Source organism: Gracilinanus agilis, chromosome 3 (assembly GCF_016433145.1).
Source record: "Gracilinanus agilis isolate LMUSP501 chromosome 3, AgileGrace, whole genome shotgun sequence".
NCBI classification, from domain to species: Eukaryota; Metazoa; Chordata; class Mammalia; order Didelphimorphia; family Didelphidae; genus Gracilinanus; species Gracilinanus agilis.
Window position 1 is genome coordinate 509,277,515 of NC_058132.1, and position 20,711 is coordinate 509,298,225.

Here is a 20,711-nt window from a genome sequence, read left to right on the forward strand (position 1 = left end):
CTGCACCCCCCCCCCCCCGTAGCTGATGCGCATTTCCACTGGTTTTTACATGTGTCATTGATCAAGACCTATTTCCATATTATTGATAATTGCACTGGGGTAGTTGTTTAGAGTCTACATTCCAAATCATATCTGCATCAACTCATGTGTTCAAGCAGTTGTTTTTCTTCTGTGTTTCTACTGCCATAGTTTTCCCTCTGAATGTGGATAGCGTTCTTTTTCATAAGTCCCTCAGAATTGTCCTGGATCATTGCATTGCTGCTAGTAGAGGTGTAAATTACATTTGATTTTACACAGTGTATCAGTCTCTGTGCTCCTTTCACTCTGCATCAGTTTCTGGAGGTCATTCCACTTCACATGGAATTCTTCCAGGTCATTATTCCTTTGAGCATAATAGTATTCCATCACCAGCATATACCACAATTTGTTCAGGCTTTTCCCAATTGAAGGGCATAACCTTATTTTCCAGTTTTTTGCCACTTCGAAGAGTGTGGCTGTAAATATTTTTGTATGTGTCTTTTTCCTTATGATCTCTTTGGGGTATAAACCCAGCAGTGGTATGGCTGCTTATTTAGTGCCATACCTTTCAAATTACCAAGAAAGTTTTTTTACTGAATTAGAAAAACTATATTAAAATTCATTTAGAAGAACAAACGATCAAGAATATCAAGGGAAATAATGAAAAAAAAAAAGTCAAGGAAGGTGGCCTAATAGTACCAGATCTTAAATTGTACTATAAAGCAGTGGTCATCAAAACAATATGGTACTGGCTAAGAGACAGAAGAGAGGATCAGTGGAATAGACTTGGGGGTAAGTGATGTCAGCAAGATAACCTATGATAAACCCAAAGAGCCCAGCTTTTGGGACAAAAATCCACTATTTGACAAAAACTGCTGGGAAAATTGGAAAACAATATGGGAGAGATTAGGTTTAGATCAACATCTCACGCCCTACACCAAGATAAATTCAGAATGGGTGAATGACTTGAATGTAAAGAAGGAAACTATAAGTAAATTAGGCGAGCACAGAATAGTATACTTGTCAGATCTTTGGGAAAGGAAAGATTTTAAAACCAAGCAAGAGTAAGAAAAAATTACAAAATGTGAAATAAATAATTTTGATTACATTACATTAAAAAGGTTCTGTACAAACAAAACCAATGAAACCAAATTATAAGGGAATCAACAAATTGAGAAAAAATCTTTATAACAAAAATCTCTGACAAAGGTCTAATTACTCAAATATATAAGGAGCTAAATCAATTGTATAAAAAATCAAGCCATTCCCCAATTGATAAATAGGCAAGGGATATGAATAGGCAATTTTCAGATAAAGAAATAAAAACTATCAATAAGCACATGAGAAAGTGTTCTATAAATCTCTTATAATTAGAGAAAAGCAAATCAAAACAACTCTGAGGTATCACCTCACACTTAGCAGATTGGCTAACATGAAAGCAAAGGAAAATGATGAGTGTTGGAGGGGATGTGGCAAAATTTGGACATTGATGCTTTGCTGGTGGAGTTGTGAATTGACCTAACCATTCTGGATGGTAATTTGGAACTATGCCCAAAGGGCTTTAAAAGACTGTCTGCCCTTTGAAGGTGAAATTAATACAGTTGTATAAGGACCAACCCAACTCTCTTGTGTAGCCAATGTTTTTGCAAAATTTTTCACATATATCATATCACCTGGTTGAAAATTATAGAGAGATTAATCCAGTGGACTAGATTGGATCAATACTCCCATATCATGTAGTTCTCTAAGCCTTTGTTGTAAAGCACTTAAATATGAAGCCGTTTGACAATCTGCCCCTAAGAGAAATGTATAAACAACCTTATAAGTTTTTGCTTGCAATGGAGCCATGTCCAAAGAGCATTTCATAAGATAATACATACAAATCTGCCCTTGGTCTTGTACGCAGGAAAAACAAAGGTATGGGAAGACTATCTGGGTATTTTAGATGAGTTTCAGCACAAATTTTCCTCACCATAGTCTTGAGTTCCCTATTAAAATACTCCACTTGACCTGAACTTTGTGGATGATAAGGAACATGAAACTTAGGTATTATTCCTAAATTCTCATAGACTCTTTTCAGAATATCTTGTGTAAAATGAGATCCTTTATCAGAATCTATGGTAATTAGAACACCAAACCTAGGAACAATTGACCTAAGTAACATGTTCACCACAAAGCTAGCTGTATTCGTAGTAGATAGAAATTCTTCAGACCACTCTTTTAACCTACCAATAATTACAAGACAAAACTTGCATCTTCCAACTTTTGGCATGCTTATATAATCAATTTGTAAACTCTCAAATGGACAATATGCCAAAGGTCTACCACCTAAATCTTTCTTTTTGAATGCACCTTGATTGAATTTTTGGCAAACAGAACAACTACTACAGATCCTATTTGCAACAATACTTATTCCAGGTGCTACCAATTGTCTCTTAACAGAATCCACTACAGCTTGTGTACCAAAATCACCTTTTGTATGAATGGCTTGACACAAATAGGTGTAAAAATCTTTTGGTAATAGTGGTTTCCCAGTGTCTGCAACCCGTATACAATTTTCTTTCCTAACTCCAAACTTCTTCTTCCATTTTTGAATCTCTGAGTCTACATAAGCTTTTTGTAAATCAGCAGACTCAATAGTTGACAGATTCATAAATACACTGGAGCATTCTGGGATGCATACTTTGCAATTATATCAGCTCTTTGATTTCATTTAGAAACTGAGTCTCTACCCACAAGTATGACTTCTACAATGGATTATGGCTGGCTGTTTTGGTTTCTGGATAGCATCCAACAACTCAGTTATTTTTTCTGCATGTGCAATTGGTTTTCCTGATGCAGTAATAAAACCTTGCTGTTTCCAGATCTTTCCTGTTGCATGACATATTGGAAAAGCATACTGAGAGTCTGTATAGATATATGCACTTTTACCATCAGCTAGAAGGCAAGCTTGCTTCAACGCCACTAACTCTGCACCCTGAGCACTAAGATTTCTAGGTAATGAGGCATACCACAGTGTCTCAAATTCTGTGACCACTGCAGCACCCATACAACGATTACCATTACGCAAATATGAAGAACCATCAGTGAACAAAACCAAGTCTGGATTTTCAAAAGGAGTGTATTTCAAATCCATCCTATGCATATCCACTTAATCTGCTACTTCTATACATTCATGTAATGGTTCACCATTCTTTGGTAAATCAGGAAGAATAGCTGTATTTAATACACTATACCTCTTTAACTGGATGTTCTCACTACCCAGGAGAATAATTTCATACTTGGAAATTATTTGATCTGAATAAGCTTAAGTATGAAATTTCCTCATTAGTGCTTCTATTTGATGTGAACAGCATATAGTCAATGGACATCCTAAAACTAAATCAGCTGACTTCTGGACTAACACAGCAACAGCAGCAGCAGCAGCAGCAGCAGCAGCAGCTACTCCCCTTAGATAAGTAACAGTACCTGCAGCTATTGGATCAACCTGACAACTCTACTACCCAATAGGATGATAACTTTGTCCCCAGATCTGTGTTAGTACTCCAGAAGCAATTCCCTTGGTCTCATTAACAAACAATTGGAATGGTTTTGAATAATCTGGGATAACCAAAGCAGGAGCAGATAAAATGGCTTTCTTAAACTTAGCTAAGGCTTGCTAATGTTCAGGCTTAAGTTTCAGAGGTTCAGTTTCTATGTTCCTGGTTAAATCTGTAAGACATTTTGTTATCTCACTGTAACCAGGTATCCACTGTCTGCAGAACCCAGTTGTTCCAAGAATAGCTCTGAGCTACTTTTTGGTTTTTGGAGCAGTCAGTTTTTTGATATCAGCTATTTTCTGCGTGATACTCCTCGAACCCTCTGATAACACAAAACCTAGATATTGCACTCTAGGTAAAATCCACTGTAATTTTGCCTTGGAGATCATATGCCCATGCTTATATAATTCTAACAAAAGAATCTTGCTATATCTAAGATACACACTTGCATTTGGTCCATGACCATTTAAGTTGGGGTTGGAGTGTGTCTCAGTGAGGAATTTTTCCTTTTCTGAGGAAGAGTAAAATTCCCCTAAGAGAAATTCCACGTCATCAAAACTTGGGTTAAAAGAGTAAATACCCTTTTTAATTCTTTTATGCTTTTGAAAGGTTGGAGGAAAAACTTGGAAGTGTCTTTTTAATACTTCTAGGTCATTTGGTGTAAAAGCCTTATAAGTTTTGACGTGGACTACCCCTTCCCCTGGTTGCAAAATTGTCCTATCGACTATGGGTAAAACAGTAACAGTAGATTAGGCAGATGGTTCATTTGATGAAGCTTGTGTGTCATTACCCAGTGGTGTGTTGGTAGTTGTGGTGGTAGTGGTCCCTAAGTATTTGGATTCCACAATCTCCAACTGGAGAATTGTGTGTTTGTCCAGTTCTTTCCCATCCCTAATTTGCTTCAGGACCTGAAAGAGCAGTTTGATATTCTCCATTACTTCATTTGAGTCAGAATCAGGTTTGGATGTTAAGCTAGAGCCAATTAATTGCCATAGATGAATCAGTACCCTTTTTGAAACCATTAGAAATTGCCCAACTATTAGGATTAGAGCCATAGCCGTGGGAATAAAACAGATGCATCCTGCCAAAGTCAAGGCACACCATTTATAATAGTCGTAAATTTCTAGTAGCTGTTGTACAAATTTGGGAACTTTACTAAATCAAAAATCTATAGCTCCCTTCATCATAGACCAGGACAGAATTAAGAGACTAGACAGCATGAATATTACCCTGGCTACACCCATTTTGTTCTTATGTTGTAGGTTGTTCAACCTAACTGTGCTCACCAGAAATGTAATATAGGAAATATGATGCGTTAATGAAGAGGCTTGAATTTGAGGGCACTGGGTGGTCTCAGTTGAGTCTTTCAGGCAGAGAGGCTATCTTATTAGGATAATTTGGGTCAGCTAGAGATTGTGTGAGTCCAGCTGAAGGGTTTTTTTTAGCCTCCCTTGTTGCTACTAGGCTCCCTTCTGGAGAAAAACTTCAAGCCCCAGGAAGTGAAAGCTGGTTCACTTCCTGACCAAGATGGATGCCTGGTTTAGCCCTCAGGAAACAAGGGAAAGATTATCTTTCCTCTTCAGCCTTTGCCCTAGTTGTTGGTATAATGAATCACCAGAAGCTCTTTGAATAAAGGCCAAAGGGGTTTATTAAAGCCAAGGGTAAGCTGAGGGAAGAGGGTAAGGTCTGGTAACTAATTGCCAAGGTTGAAGCCAGTGATCGGGGAGGGTCACAGGAGGTAGAAGTCAGGCTGAGGGAGCCAGCCCTCAGCCAGGGATGGACTTCACTGCCCTGATGTAACAAGGTCTAGCAGATTACCTAAGGAGGTGATGGCTTGGTTTAAGGTTGTTCCTGCCTGCCTATAGAGGCTAGTTCCCACGACTCCACCCCCCAAAATTCCCTCCTCCCAGGGCTCAATGGGGAGATGGAGGGATAGCAGGATGTCAAGGGAGAGGTCAAGGGAAAAAAACCCAAAGGCAAAAGCCCAAAAGCCAAAAAGCCCTTCAATTGGTACTCTAGGGTTATTTATAGCCCAGCTCTAACCTTCTATTCCCCCCAACTGCCAGGATTGCCTCAGGTGGATTTGCAAGTGCTAGAGATTCTTGCAGCAGTCCTGCATTACAATGATCACTTCTAAAGCAAGTGTAGAAAAGGTTTTTATTGAAGGACAAATTAGATTGGTTGAGATCCCCTCCAACTCTGATTTATTATTTCTAATCTTTACCTACCTAGTGCTCATTTTCTAGTGTCAAGGTACAATTTTATTAACCAGGTAGTTAAATTTTGCTTTTGTAAGAATTTTTTCAGTCACTTTTTTGGCTCACTATACTATTAAAGGGTGTGTATGAATTAAAGATTTTTCTTTTCCTATATCCTTAAAGGATATGACATATAATATAGTCTTTGATTATATTCTCTAGATTTTTAATTTTCTTACATTCTTCATAGTCAGCTGTTGTGCCTGTATGGTTGTCAGGCCAACCTGCTCAACTAAATGGGATTTCTGAAGGTTTTCCTTTGGATAGTGTTTTTTATTTATTTGTTTTTTTAATCAAGGAGGAAATAATAACAATTAAGGAGGGAAAAGATCAAGGAATAATTAGGACCACATATACCCACTATATGCGGGTACCTATATGTGGTTTTTTTTGGTACCAAGAATACCAGTGAATAATTAATTTTTCTGCTTGATTTTTAAAGGATTATAATATATTAAGGCTGACAACAGGGTACAGTGGTTTCCTGGGAAAATGCCTGTAGCAAACCTTATTGTGCTTAAATATGTTTGATAACTATGCAGTAAACAAAACAATATAGAGGTGTCACACCAGTTTTGTGGATGATGAAACTTGCTCAGAAATAGATTTGTCCAAAGTCACACAACTAGTAGGGGGTGAAGTCAAGAATCATGTACCTTATTGGTTTTGTGGTGTGCTAGCTTTCATAATGCAGCCTAAATGAAAACCTCTCCTTTTTTTAGCAATACACTATAGTGATGACAGCATGCATGAAGCCAAGCATCACCTTCTTGGAATAGCTTCTTTCATAGATGATGCTATTGCTTATATGAAAGGACAGCTGGCATGTGACCCCATCAGGGAGGACCTTCTCTGGGAGAGGTAAGATGTATATCTACTGTTTCATTTGAGGATTCTAAAAAGGTGTATTGTCCTGTTTTTTTCCTTCCTACACTAAATATGGTTTGCCCATTCAAGAAAGGAAAAACATAGTGAGGATCCAAGAAGATCTTAATATGGTAGAATGTTAGGCTAAATACCCAATAAGGGTAAACATAAATTCTTATATTTGGGTCCAAAAACTCAACAGCATTGTTAAGGATAGAAGTGTGACTAGATGGTAGTTCATGTGAAAGTGATCTGGGTAATTTAGTACTTTTCAAATTGAATAGTGTAACATGAAAGCCAAAAAAATGCTAATACAATTTTAGGCTCCATTAGTAGGAAAGAAATAAAACTATAGAGAGAATCAGCAAAAGGAAGTGATAGTCATTTTGGACTCTGCTTTGGTCTGGTCTTGAGAAGGTTTCATTCTGGGGATTATATTTTTGAAATAATTTTAATAAATTTGAGCGTGACTTGAGCAACATAACATCATGGTAGTGGAAAGATTATGTAAGATTTAAATCAATATCAATAACTCCAAGTATTAATTTTATAAAGTTTATTAGTAATCACTTGAAGTAGAAGGAATAAAACGGAAATAGAAGTATAAAAACCTAATTATCTAACAAAAATAAGACCATATGAGTAAGTTCTCCTGCCTGGCCCAAAAGTCAGCTTCTGCAGCTGTGATTAAAGAGAGGTGGGGGGAGGGGCGGAGCCACACAAAACTTATATTCTCCCTTCATTAGCACATAACTTGATAAGGAACATAAGCTAGGATTTAGAGTCCTGGGGAGAAAAATCTAGTTATACAGCTGGAGTCTGCCCTCTGAGAATTGGTTGCAAGCAATATAGAGATACTTATTGTGGAGAGAACTGGTGGAAGAGACATGATAGCTATAATAATAATAATAATAATAATAGCTACTACTTATGTAGCACTATAATATTTGCAAAGTGCTTTACATATGCTATCTCATTTGATCTTCACAACAACTCTGAGAAGTATGTATGGGAAAGGTAAAGGAATAAAGATTAGTTCTTGCTGTGAGCTAGGCACTTTACTAAGTGCTAAAGTCCTTGAGTAAAAACTGACTTTTTGTCATTGTTATAGAAAGATTTTGTGGTGGACACCTGAGGTCACTTATGTCTCTGAAATTCTAACAATTGAGAGCTATATGGTTAAGTCACTTGATTTAGTTAAAAAACAGATAGTAATGGAGCTAGGTTACTTCAAGTGTCCTGAATTCTTATTTCAATGCTTTTTCTCCTACACCAACATGGAATGTATTTTTGTGATTGCTGTCCACAGCACATTGTGCTTTGAGATTTGGGATAGTAGGCACAATTTTTCCTGTGAATTTGAGATTTTCTTCTCTTTAGACTTTGTGGACTTTATGATAACTTTATGAGGTATAGTATAATTATATCATTTATTCTGATTAATTCATTTTTCATTATTCCTAAATTAATGAGCTTTGCATAATTACTAATAATTAATTATGAAAATGCTAGTTGCTTATGGTGGGGTATAAAAGTAAATTTAATAGACAGAATCCTTGTTTTTTAAAATTTTACCATTTGTACCATCCCTTTGAACTGGTATTCAATAATTCTGTTGCTGATGGGCACAGAAATAGAAAGAACTCCTTGGGTCTAGAAGATCAGATTTTGGGCCCTAGCTCTTATGTCACTTACTTGCTTTGTAGTTTAAGACACATCACTTTTCCAGGCCTTGGTATCCTCCTCTGTCATATTTGGTGCACAGAATTCTTTCCAACTCTTAACAGTTTTGAAGATATTTCAAGAATAAAGATAAAACATTATATAATCCATATCTTTGAGCTTACATTTTACTAGAGGTCAGGGACGTTATGACACAAACACAGAAAACAAAAATAAATAGAATATTCAGACATTGTACTTTTTGGAAAATCTAAAGACTGAGAAGATCTAAACCATAGACTTTCATGGGTCTCAAAAAGGGAGGGAAAGACAAAATACTGTAGTGAGCTGGGAAGAAAAAAAAGACTATGGTGAATTATAAAGTGGTATAAAGAGAGTTGAGGGCTGCTAATCATGAATGATAGAGCCAGAAAAATCCCAAATCACTACTATAATGTTTTACTAGGGAAAGAACATGTTTAAGCGTAGCTGAACTCCTTGACTACAAATTACATATTGTGTCTCTGTGATTAAGGAAATGGTTGTTGTTTTTTTGTTATTCTTAAAAAGTTTCCTATTTGGATACATGACAAATCTACTACTTTGATGCCTTCTTGTCTCTCCTAATACTTTTTCTCCACAAAGACTAACTAGCACCAAAGTAGCGATCAAGGCTGCATTTGCAGATGACTTTGACACCCCCAGGGCTGTTGATGCAATTATGGACCTCATTCACCATGGCAACAGACAGCTTAAGGCTGTTACTAAGGTAACCCATTAGGATATAGAATTCAGAAAATGGTAGCTGTCCACAGTTCTACTGCTTAATACAGACAGATTATGTTGTTATCTTTTTTAAAAAGAAGGAAGAGAAGTGAATCCTGCTAACTTTTGGAGAGACCTATATCTTAACAACCCAAGAACATGGGTCCAATACTTCTTTCATGTTTCAGAGTTTAGAGATATTTGTTTTCTCCTTTGCCTTACTGAAATGCAAGAGGTAAGAATTATGAAGAAATTGGTGTGCCCCAGATTTTTCATTCCTGGTGGGAAAACCTGTCAATTTAACAAAACTTAATACTGAACTTAATATGGATGATTTCTAAGTTTAAAATGGCAAAAATAAAATCCCTTAAGTAGAAAACTATAGAGGTAGATCAGCATAATGGAAAGAATTCATGTCAGGGATTTGGGTTCTTTCTTTGACTCTTAAAATTATTTTAATTTGAGAGGGGCAGGTTAAGGGATGGGGAAAGAGGATTTGAAGACAAATCTCCTTGTCTTGTTCAGGCTGGTAATGTAGTGGCCACTTGGCTGGATTCCCAATACTGATCAGCATAGAAGCTTTAACCTGTTTAATTTTTCCAGGAGGTCCATTCACGCCTCCTTGGGCAGCCTGATGAGTCACCATATTGGTGCCAGACTTAGTGTAGACAGTCACTCTGTTTTTAGCTATATTGCAGCTCAGAACTCCTCAAACCAATCCATGGGTGGGCCTTAGCCTTCCTAGTAGCAAGGTTATAGGTGTGCTCCTCCAAACCTGGCCACCCTTGGCTCTTAAATTAACTCAGTTTATGACTTCAGGCAAAGCCGTTAACCTCTTTGGGTCTTGGTGCCATCATCTTTGAAATGAGGGGCTTGCGTTAGAAGATCTCTAAGGTCCCTTCCAACTTCAAGATTCTGTGATTCTTTGAGACTAACTTTTAAAATAATATTTTCTCAAGGATTAAACTTGCCATATAGGTGCAGAAAACTTTTAAAATGTGGCTAATTTTACGTGTAGCCTATTGGTCAGGTATCTGGGAATATGCATTTTCTAGAAGGGATTTTTCCCTTCTTTTATCTTCTGCCTGGTTTCTACCTTCTGTTATCATAATTATTCAGCAGCCAGAAAGGGAAATCTATTCTTAGATTTGTTTCCAACATGAGAATATTTTCAACATTAAGTGAAGAAAATTGTAAGTCAACTTTTGAATCTATAGAAGTCAGTGAAGGGAAAACAACAAATTAATTAAGGAAGTGGCCTTCACAAAGACTTGGTATTCTTGCCTATGTAGGCTGCAATCTAATGAGCCTGAGATCTTTTTGCATGGAAAAGAAAGCTCTTGGCATAGTCCCACTACTTCCTTCCCACTCTGCTTCATGGAGGCAATGAATGCAAATTTTCCCCTTCTTACCCTAAATCATCTCTATCTCATTTTTCTTCCCATCCCCCCTTCCTGTGTTTCCTAACTTAGACTAGAATTTCTTCTCAGAGGACAGTAAACTAAAGATACTGGCTTTTTCTTCGCCCTGATAATTTAAAAAGTACCTTGTTTATTAGGAGTACTTACGAATTACAGCTCTTCAAGACTGAAATGGAGACCAACACAAGCCAACCTTACCTATACTCCTTTCTTTCTTATTCCAAAGCCTGGAAACCCGAATGGCATATATTCTTTTTACCTGCTTTTTTGGTACCTGACATGGATTTCAAACTATGAGGCAAAAGGATCATATGGGTGGTTTGAGCATATAAGTGAATTAACTTATATATAACTTCATCCTGAAGTTCTAGTCAAGCTGAGTTTGAGGAGAAAGATGTGGCCTGGAGTCAGACTGACCTGGCACTGTTCATATTCTTCATCTAATTGCTTTTGCCTCTCTTTCTGTCATGTGGTGGGCTAAGTCCTTTCTCAGATTCTTAGAATCTTAGCATTGGAAGAGACTGAATGTCAAACCTGCCCCTGAGAGGTAGTTAGTTGGTCACCAGCCTCTTCTAGAAGTTCTTTGAGCTCAAAAAAAATATCCCATTTGATACAGTTCCATCATTTGTCAAAGACTGGGGTTTTCTGGGCCTGGCAAGTGTGTAAATAGAATTAGCCAGATCCCATTAATAGTCGAAAATCTACTCAACCCAGGCGTGCTAATGATGTCACTCCCACCTCCCTTAGTGGGGAGGGGAGACAAGTTACCCACACGTGACAATAAGTAACAAATTAAGAATAAGGGACTGCCCTTTGGGCAGTCCAAATCAATGTAGAAACTGCCATTTGTCCATTTGAATTAGAGGTGGACCACAGGAAGTGATGAAAGACACGATCTCTTTAAGTAAGTTAGTGAACTTCCTGTGGGGGCAGTTGCCGTCTGGAACTGGAGGAAGAAGCATCTCCTGAGACCACAGACAGCTTACACTCTGTATTGTCACGTGGGTAAGTTAGGCTGACTTCCTTGGCCTAGCTGGGCCAATTCTAAGCTCTGCCTATCTGGCTGTTGGGCCTTGTGGCTTACAGCTTCATTTATTTAGACTTCTAACCTCCCTCTTCTCTTTATCCCTACTTTACCTTCCTGATTGTAAATAAACTCCTCAACCCGATGCTGACTTGGGTCTGATTTAATTACGGAATCAACCTGAATTGTTGATTCCTGGCGGCCACACAATTTTAATATATAGCTATAATAACTAAATTTTAATTCTTACACAAGTCTCAGTATTTTGGGGGGGTGGTAGGGAAGAGGAAGGAGGAAATAAGCATTTACTAAGTACCTACTGTGTGCTGGGGACTGTGCTAAGAGTTTTACAAATGTTATTGCATTTGATACTTACAACAACCCTGGGAGGTGGGTGCTATTTTTATCCCCATTTCACAATCAAGGAAACTAAGACAAACAGAGGTCACATAGCTAGTAAGTATCTGGGGTCAAATTTGAACTCAGGACTTTCCTGACTCCAGGTTCAGCATTCTATCCACTTCTCCACCTAGCTGCCTGATTCTTTAGAAGCCAAGTAGAAAGGAATGTATCCCAGATCAGAATACAGACTTATTGCCAAAGTACAATTCCATCTTTTTACATATCACACAATAGTTAACCTTCTTATCTTTTCTTTCCTTGTGGGAAGTGAAGGTCAAACGAAGTGATTCAGACTTATTTCCCAAATGCTATGCCAAGAGTGAATATAGGTCAGGAGCTAATTTGCAAAGCAACAAATAATCAAGTTTAGTGCAACTATCTATGAGCACAGAAAAATTCAAGTTCAGTATTATCATTACTGTCAGATAGCTTTGCCAAGGAGTGTAGGATCTCCCTTACTACATGTTTCTTTTTAACCAGTCTAGTGAAGCCCATCAGTATAATCAGCATAATATACACCAAAAACATTTGTGTCCCTCTGCTATAAATTATTTAGATCATGTAAAACCCTGACCTCACACTGTATTTGCTTCTAGACTTTGCCACTAGAAATAGTAACAACAGGAATGTGGCTACCTGCAGACAGGTCATTTCCTAACCCTTTTATTGAATAGATTTTTTGAAAAAACATCTCAAATTTGCTCTAAGTTAGAAATTTAGTCCCATAGAAAATTCTGTATTAAATTGTAGACTCAAGTCCAACAGAGTTGTAGATGAGGAAGAATTGGAAGAAAGGAGTATGAAATTCTTCTGAGTGGTGTATTGGCCTAGTGGGGAGAATGCTAGCCTATGAGTCAGAAGACTGACTGCCCAGGGTGTGAAGCTTAACTCCTGCCTCTTACTAGCTGCCTGGCCTTGGGCAAGGCACTTTTCCTCTGAGCTTATTTCCACATAAGTAAAATACTCTGGCATTAATAACCACCCTGCTTACCTCATTGTGAAGGGGTGCAAAAATGAAATTAAACAATATATGTAAAAGCATTTTGTGAACCATGAAAACATTCTATAAATGAGTTGGGATTTGGAGGGTATGGTCTGTGATTTCAGTGAACTCCCATTGAGAAGACCTCTTCTGAATCCCGATCAGCAATTACTCTGCAGCTTCTTCTTAAAGAGTTGTCTGGTACTGAGAGGTTAAGTAACTAATATAAGTCAGACGTGGTGCTGGAATCCAAATCTTCCCATAGAAGCTTTCTACCCATTATTCTTAGCTGTCTGTAAAGGCATAGTTATTTTTTTAATAATAAACTAATTTTTTAAAATTTTTTTTAAACCCTTGTACTTTGGTGTATTGTCTCATAGGTGGAAGATTGGTAAGGGTGGGCAATGGGGGTCAAGTGATTTGCCCAGGGCCACACAGCTGGGAAGTGGCTGAGGCCGGGTTTGAACCTAGGACCTCCTGTCTCTAGGCCTGACTCTCACTCCACTGAACTACCCAGCTGCCCCCGGCATAGTTATTTTTTAAATCAAGAAGGGCAGGGAAGGTTTCAGTTTGCTCAGCCTTTATAAAGTGTGCTTACATTTAGCATAGAGCCAAAAATTTCTCTTTTCACACTGATATAAAGACTGAATTATAAACATAATTTGTGATTTGTAACAGGAAGCTAACTGTCCTAGAAGTCCTGCTGTATATGGAGCCATAGTTTCCTATATTGAAAACTTTTTGGACTCAGTTGGAATTTCTCTGTCAACTAGACAGGTAAGTCATACTTTCCAAAAGTTCTCACCATACAGTATTCTTTATTTTGCTAACATTGGTATGCTCCATGCATCCACCATTCCATGGAGTTATTTATCCCATTCATATTAATTTTTATTACAAATCTAAGTGTTGGAGGTACTTCTGGGTATTTAGGTCCACACTTTCAGATTACTTTCAGATCCGTATATTCTGTTTTCTTAGTTTGTCCTTGGTGGCCCAGTAATCATACCTGTCCACCCTGTGTCATATCTTCATTGTCAAGTCCCCAGATAACTATACCATTGCCTACTCATTTTTTATTTTCTTCAAGGTCTTCTAACAAGCAAAAATTCTGTGGAACTTTAATTCCTGTGGAGACCACCATCTTCTCCAGCAGTCCTCTACAGAATTCTCTGTATGCCAGAACAGTAACCTGTCTTCTTACTAAAACTTTAAGTTACTGAACATTTCTTATGTAACAAAAATGTGTTCCTGAATCAACAAGGGAAAAGAAGCAGTCTAGTAAGAAGGGGTAGGGGGTGGGGTTAAAACAGAACAGAAATAGATTCAAGGCTAATAGCTAATATGCCAGGAGACTGGAGAGGGAGAAAATAAGTATTAAGAGCCTACTATGTGCTGAACACTTTACAGATATCTCCCTTGATAATCATAGCAGCCTAGGAAATACTTGTTATTATGGTCTCTGTTTTTCATTTGAGGAAATTGAGGCAGAGGTTAATAAGTGACTTGCCAATATCACATAGCTAGTGGGTGTCTGAAGCCAGATTAGAATTCTTGTCTTCCTGACTCTAAGCCCAGCATTTCATACATTGCAACACCTTTGAGTGACCTCTTAAAATATATCAAGAATCAGGGGCAGCTGGGTGGCTCAGTGGATTGAGAGCCAGGCGCAGAGATGGGAGGTCCTGGGTTCAAATATGGCCTCAGACACTTTGTAGCTGTGTGACCCTGGGCAAGTCACTTAAACCCAGTTGCCTACCCTTACTGCTCTTCTGCCTTGGAACCAATACTTAGTATTGATTCTATGATAGAAGGTAAGGGTTTTGAAAAAGATATATATCAAGAATCAAAGAAGAGATATAAGAAGGCACCTTCCTCTTCCCTTGTCCCTTCTTTCTCCTGTCCTCCCTGTCCTTCCTCCCCCCACTCCCCCACTCTGCAACCTCCTCTCTTTTGCAAAGGTAGGGGTCATTGCATAAAATGTCAGTTGTTGGTTTTTTTTAATGTGTTGATTGGTTTTTTTTTTTTTATTGGAAAAGTTTTATTATTGAAGGTGGAGCAGGATAGCTTGACAAAGTTTAGATGATTCCAATTTTGTTGGCAACATCCAACGCGTCATAGTCTGGAGCAAGTCGGACATAGGCCTTCTTCTCTCCATCAGGCCGGATCAGTGTGTTGACCTTGGCTACATCAATGTCATACAGCTTCTTTACTGCCTGCTTGATCTGATGCTTATTGGCTTTGACATCCACAATGAAGACAAGAGTGTTGTTGTCCTCAATCTTCTTCATGGCAGACTCAGTGGTCAGGGGAAACTTAATGATGGCATAGTGATCAAGCTTGTTTCTCCAAGGAGCACTTTTCCGGGGGTATTTGGGCTGCCTCTGAAGTCTTAGACTAGTCTTGGGTCACCGGAAGGTGGGAGACGTTCGGATCTTCTTCTTTTTGTGGCTATGGACACCCTTCAACACTGCCTTCTTGGCCTTCAAGGCCTTGGACTTGGCTTCTGTCTTGGGGGGGACAACAGCTTCCTTCTTGGGCTTCGGCGCCATCTTAGAGGAAAGGGACGAAAGGGTCTTGTTGATTGGTTTTGCTGATCTTTCCACCCTCTTTTTATTTAAAAAAAAAAAAAAAGGAAACTTTGTTATAAGGTATAGTTTATCTCTCTGGAAGGGGAGGGATACAGGGGAAATGTAGGTGATGTTAGAACAAAAGATATCAATAAGACCTATTTTTATAAGGAAGTTTATAAAGAAAAACAGTAACTAATGAATTAGATTCAAAATAAATCTTTGACACTAACAAGCATTCCAAAGACTAGAACTATCAATATTGCTGTGTTTGTGTTTCTTCTTCATCTTGAGGCATGTGACCTGAATGTTTCTCTCATCCTGAATTTTCTTGTCTGTATTCCTCTAGTACCATCACTGTCTCAAAACCTTTTCAGGCATACTCTTTTTAAGGACAAACACATAAAGAAACCAGACTCGGAGGAGGTCTAGAGCAGTAGAGAGCTTGACCAGTGTAGTACATTATTTAGCATTGTTATTTTGAGCTGTTCAGAGATTCATGTGCAAAGACGAGTTTTCCATCCTCAGAACAATTTGATGCCCAAGTTTCCCTGGAATATCAAAACATTGGGTTCTTAGGAATAAAATTGCCATCTCTTGCCCTTACCAGATCATTATAGGCGAGCTTAAGTACAGCCAGGTAGACTCCTTGTTAGTGGACTTGGTAAAGACCCTTGGTAAGGACCTGAAAATAAAGGTCAAGGGCTTACATTTATTTCTCTACCATAATGGCCAATGGAAACTCTAGATTTACAGGTAGAATATGATTTAAAAGTAATGACATTTTTAAAAAGCATACCAGAATTTATATTTATTCAGTCAACAGAGAAATTAAGCACAGACAAAATGTAAAACTTTGCAGCAGATGGTGTGTATAAATATGAAAAATGATAAAGGCTGGTATAATAATATAAATTAGTATTTTAATTAAAGCCATGTTTATAGATAAAGTTATCAGACCACGCGCTTGTAAGCATTCAAAACTGCCGCCTCCATTACTGTCTCCAGTCTGCTAGCCAAGAGCCTACTGGCAAAAAAGGCCACTCCCTCCTAACCCAGGAGATTTAAGCTCTCCCCTGCGTCAAGACGTCGGCCTCCCCAAGCCCAAAGACCCGGAAACGGAAACCAGTTGAACCATGTTGGATCACGGGAAATGTAGTTTTGATACATTTCCCATGTCCATATACACTTTTAGATGGCATTTTCCAAATTTCACTTTTACATGTGGGAGAGTCAAAAATGTTAAAGAAACCATTCCTGTTTTCAAGGAGTGTTTGACTTGTTGAGGTGACTTCTCTACAAACAACACCATCAGTATTATCTCTTGGGATTTTGCTATATACTGAGTACATTTAAGGAATCTGGGCATAGTCAAGGTTTTGGGTTTTGTTTTTTTAAAACCATAACTTGGACACTTTGTTTATGGTTCATATTTTGTCACTATTTTCTGTTTTGTCTAATTGCTTTTAAAAGTGAGAGAGGAAAAAAAGCCAAGTCTGCTGTGAATGCTCACTAAACATATTTTGGATGAATGAGTGAAAAGGAATGGAGGGCATTTTACAAAAAATTGTTCATTTCTTTCAAAATGAATCTTTATCTTTCTTTTACTCAGAAAACAAAGAATCTGTGAGGATTGTGACCCAAGCCTCCTTTATATTTTCTACTCTTTAAGCACTGGTTATATTCTACAGATTTTAAAACCTCCATTTGAGTGTCCAAAAGATCCCTGGTGGGTTTTTTTTAAGATCAGGCTTTCCTCAAGATGAAACTATGAAAGGATAGGGACACTCCCATGCTGTTTCCTCCTCTTGCCAAAAGCAGCTAATTAACCTTTTTTTCCCACTCTTCAAGACTCGTCTGGCTCTTTGGCTTATGCCTCTGTAACAAAACAGTTTTCAAACCAAGGAATAAATAAATCACCAAGGATGATGATGATAATTTAATAAATTAATATAGCACTTTAAGCTGTGCAGGTGGAAAATTTGTCACACCTGAGCTACATTCCCAGCATCCTAAGTATGTCCTCATTTGACGTACAGAGGCTTGGGAGACAAATTTGGCTGAGACCCACTCTGTGGGGCTCTTTTTGGACTTTGCTTTGGTTAAAGTATGGCAGGTGTGGGTCTCTGGCTCTGTGTTCTGCTTACTTAACCAAAGGAATCCCTTTCCCTCTCATTTTTGTTATTAAATCCTTTAATTTAAAATTATCTGGAGTATTTCATTCATTTTTACTCCTACAAAGCTTTATCACACATTCCTCTTGCAAAAAACATTTAAGGTAGAAAATGCTGGCATTATTCTTCTCATTTTATAAATGAGGATACTGAGTCTCAAAGTGGTTAAGTGATTTCCATGACATAGAGCCTAAATATAGGGGTTTTAGGGGATTACTTGCCTAACACGAGTCTGTGTAACATGACTGCCAAAAATGTAATCTAATTCTTAGGCTCTAGAGAGGAAAAGTTGTGTCCAGAATGAGGTAGGAGGGGATAGACCTCCTGTGCTCTGTTTAGATCACACCTGGGGAATTATATTTTACAGTGTGAGTGCCTCCCTTTAGAAAGGACCCTGACAAGGTAGAGTGTGTCCAAAGGAAGATCGATCACTAAGATAGTGTCAAGACTGGACACAGTGCCATCTGAGAATGGAGATGTTTAGCTTGGAAAAGAGAAGATTATGGGGGAACTTGGGATCCTTTCGTCTTCAGTTTTTGACGGGCTGTTTTTCTCTTCTTCATATTCTACTATATTCAGCATATTTGTAATTTCTCACACTTTAGTTAATATTCCATTACATTCATGTACCATAATTAGGTTAGCCATTTGCTGACTGATGGACATTTCCTTTGTTTCTAGTTCTTTTCACTATAATTTATTCCTAGTAGAGAAATATTGAAAGCTTTCTCATCAAGATGGGCATGAAGCAAGGATATCCACTGTCATAATTATTATTTTATGTAATATTAGCAGTGCTAATCATAATAATAAAAAAGAAATTAAAGGAATGTTCATTGACCAAAAGGAGACAAAACTATTTTTGTATTCAATAATTTCCCCCCATTGTTTACTATCTTTGCTAGTTTAATAACTTTGCTAGTTTAATAAGTGAAAAGTGCTGCTTCAGTGCTGTTTTCAAATTGCTTTTCTCAGATTCATAGTGATTTTGAACATTTTTTTTTCAGGTGGTTACTGACAATTTGCATTTCTTCTTTTGAAAACTATATTCATAATTTTGACCACTTGACTGTCAGAGAATTTTGAATATTCAAATCTGCATTTTTGATTCTCTTTAGATTTTGTCCATTAGACTTTTGTTAGTTATTTGATATGATTTTTTTCACAGTTTGTATCTTCAGGTTTAAGCTTCATCAGTTTTCAGTTTTTTTCTATATTATGGAAATTTTGTGTTTAAGATGGTATATTTTGCTTTTTAATATCTTTTCACTCTTGTGATAGTCATGAATTTTTCCTCTATGGATGATTGTAAAAACTATAACCTTCAATTTATATCTCTTGCTTTTCTTGATATATTTATTCTGGTTGCTGGTTTTAAAATTTAGTTTTGTCAGACTATGGATTGAGGACAAAGTTCAAGGGCAATTAAGGGTAATAGTTACTTGATGGCTGGACAAAAATTTTATAAATAGCTTTGCTACAGTTTTGTTCTGATTGCTATCTGAAATACAAATAGTCCATAATCAAGCAATTTCTTTACATAAATGTCTATTACCCAGAGAGAAGAAATGCTTACTCTGAGACTAGTCATGGCATCAACTTTATTGAATCAAGTCAAGAAAATTACTGTTTCTGTGAGCTGTTCATCAGGACCCAGACATAGCTGTCTGTGTTTTTTTTTATAATGGAATTTTGTCTGTGTTTAGTTTATTTCAGAAAGTAAGAACTCGGCTACTCTGCATAGTGTGGTTGATGAGCTAGTGCAGTTTCGTTCCAAGGTCCGTCAGTACTCCCTGGCTGCACCAGAAGGCACAGGGACTGCCCCGACTGACCTGTCCAAAGAAGCCAAGAAACTCCAGAAAGAGAAAAGGCAACAGCTGCTATTAGAAAGGGAACCTCTGCTCCAAGCTTGTGATAGCCTCCGGCAGAACCTTGCTACCTATGGAATCAACATTAAGGTTAGTTAAACTTACGCTTTGTGTAAAATATACTCTATAATTTTCTGAAAAAAGAAAAAATGGGGTTTTTTTTAGAGATGTGCCAGAAGGTATAGATTTTTAAATTTTCTATATTGGGATTGGAAGTGTTGCTACATGTGTGTTAAACTCTGAGTTCATTGGAAATAAAGGATTTATATCTTTTGACAGTTATTTTTAAAAGGAATATTTGTGTATGGCTATCTTTCAGTAGCTTTCAAAATGCTTTTCTTTAAGGAGACCTTTGAGACCAAAGGCACTAGGAAAAATGATAAAATGCCGAAAGATCCCTTCTGGATCTCTTTTTGAATTTTAGTCAAAATATTGCCATTAAAAATTCTTGTATAAAAAAGGTAGCTTTTTTAAATGCCTTTTTCTATTTTTAATTTTTATTTATAGGATAGGAGCAATATTTCTACATGGGAACTGCTGGAACCAGGAACAGAGGAGCAAAAAACTAGGAAATGAAATGGATTTGATGAAACGTGTTCTTTCATGAACGTTTGATTCAAGGTTTATTATTGGAAGAGTAAAACTTTATATTAAAGTTTTCCTGTGTTGTTAAATCAACTTTAAAATAAAACTTAAACTTATAGAATTTATTTTCATTTCTGTTTAGTGCACTTAAGAACTTATCAAATTTGCCAGCCATATAATACCACTTATGATGACTTCGTTTGCATTGTGGATCATGTTTGATTTAGTTAAAAAGAAGGATTAAACCTATGGTTTTTTTGGTAAAGGGAACTCCCAGATGAAGAAATGCCGCTGTTAACAATGTAGGCCGGCACATTCTCTGTGATCTCATGGACAGTGAGAACTGCTTCAGGCACTGAGAAGTTTTGTGACTTGCCCAAGGCACACAGCCAAGATATGTTACCTGAGCCTTCTTAGCCTTGAGGCCAGTTTTTTATCTGCTCTGTCACCCTCTTCTTTAGTTTAAAAATAAAATAAAACTGTATTAAACGCAAGTAAATGAAAGCATAAGGTAGATGAGGGAGGTGGGCCAGTATTCTCCAAGTTATGGATAAATGGGGTGGTTAAGACAGAATA

General features: G+C 37.5%; 1 protein-coding gene and 1 pseudogene across 1 annotated transcript in view; one reads left to right on the forward strand and one right to left on the reverse strand.

Annotated features, from left to right (window-relative positions):
- Positions 1–20,230, forward strand: part of CARS2 (cysteinyl-tRNA synthetase 2, mitochondrial) — a 74,164-nt gene extending 53,934 nt beyond the window's left edge. Inside the window, exons 11-15 of the mRNA XM_044670526.1 lie at positions 6,538–6,676; positions 8,990–9,113; positions 13,617–13,715; positions 19,389–19,640; positions 20,058–20,230. Of these exons, the coding sequence (XP_044526461.1) occupies positions 6,538–6,676; positions 8,990–9,113; positions 13,617–13,715; positions 19,389–19,640; positions 20,058–20,126 (683 nt within the window). The 3' untranslated portion in view covers positions 20,127–20,230. The remainder of the gene's footprint in view (positions 1–6,537; positions 6,677–8,989; positions 9,114–13,616; positions 13,716–19,388; positions 19,641–20,057) is intronic.
- LOC123242626 lies at positions 14,955–15,601 on the reverse strand (annotated as a pseudogene).
- Positions 20,231–20,711: the final 481 nt, after the last annotated feature.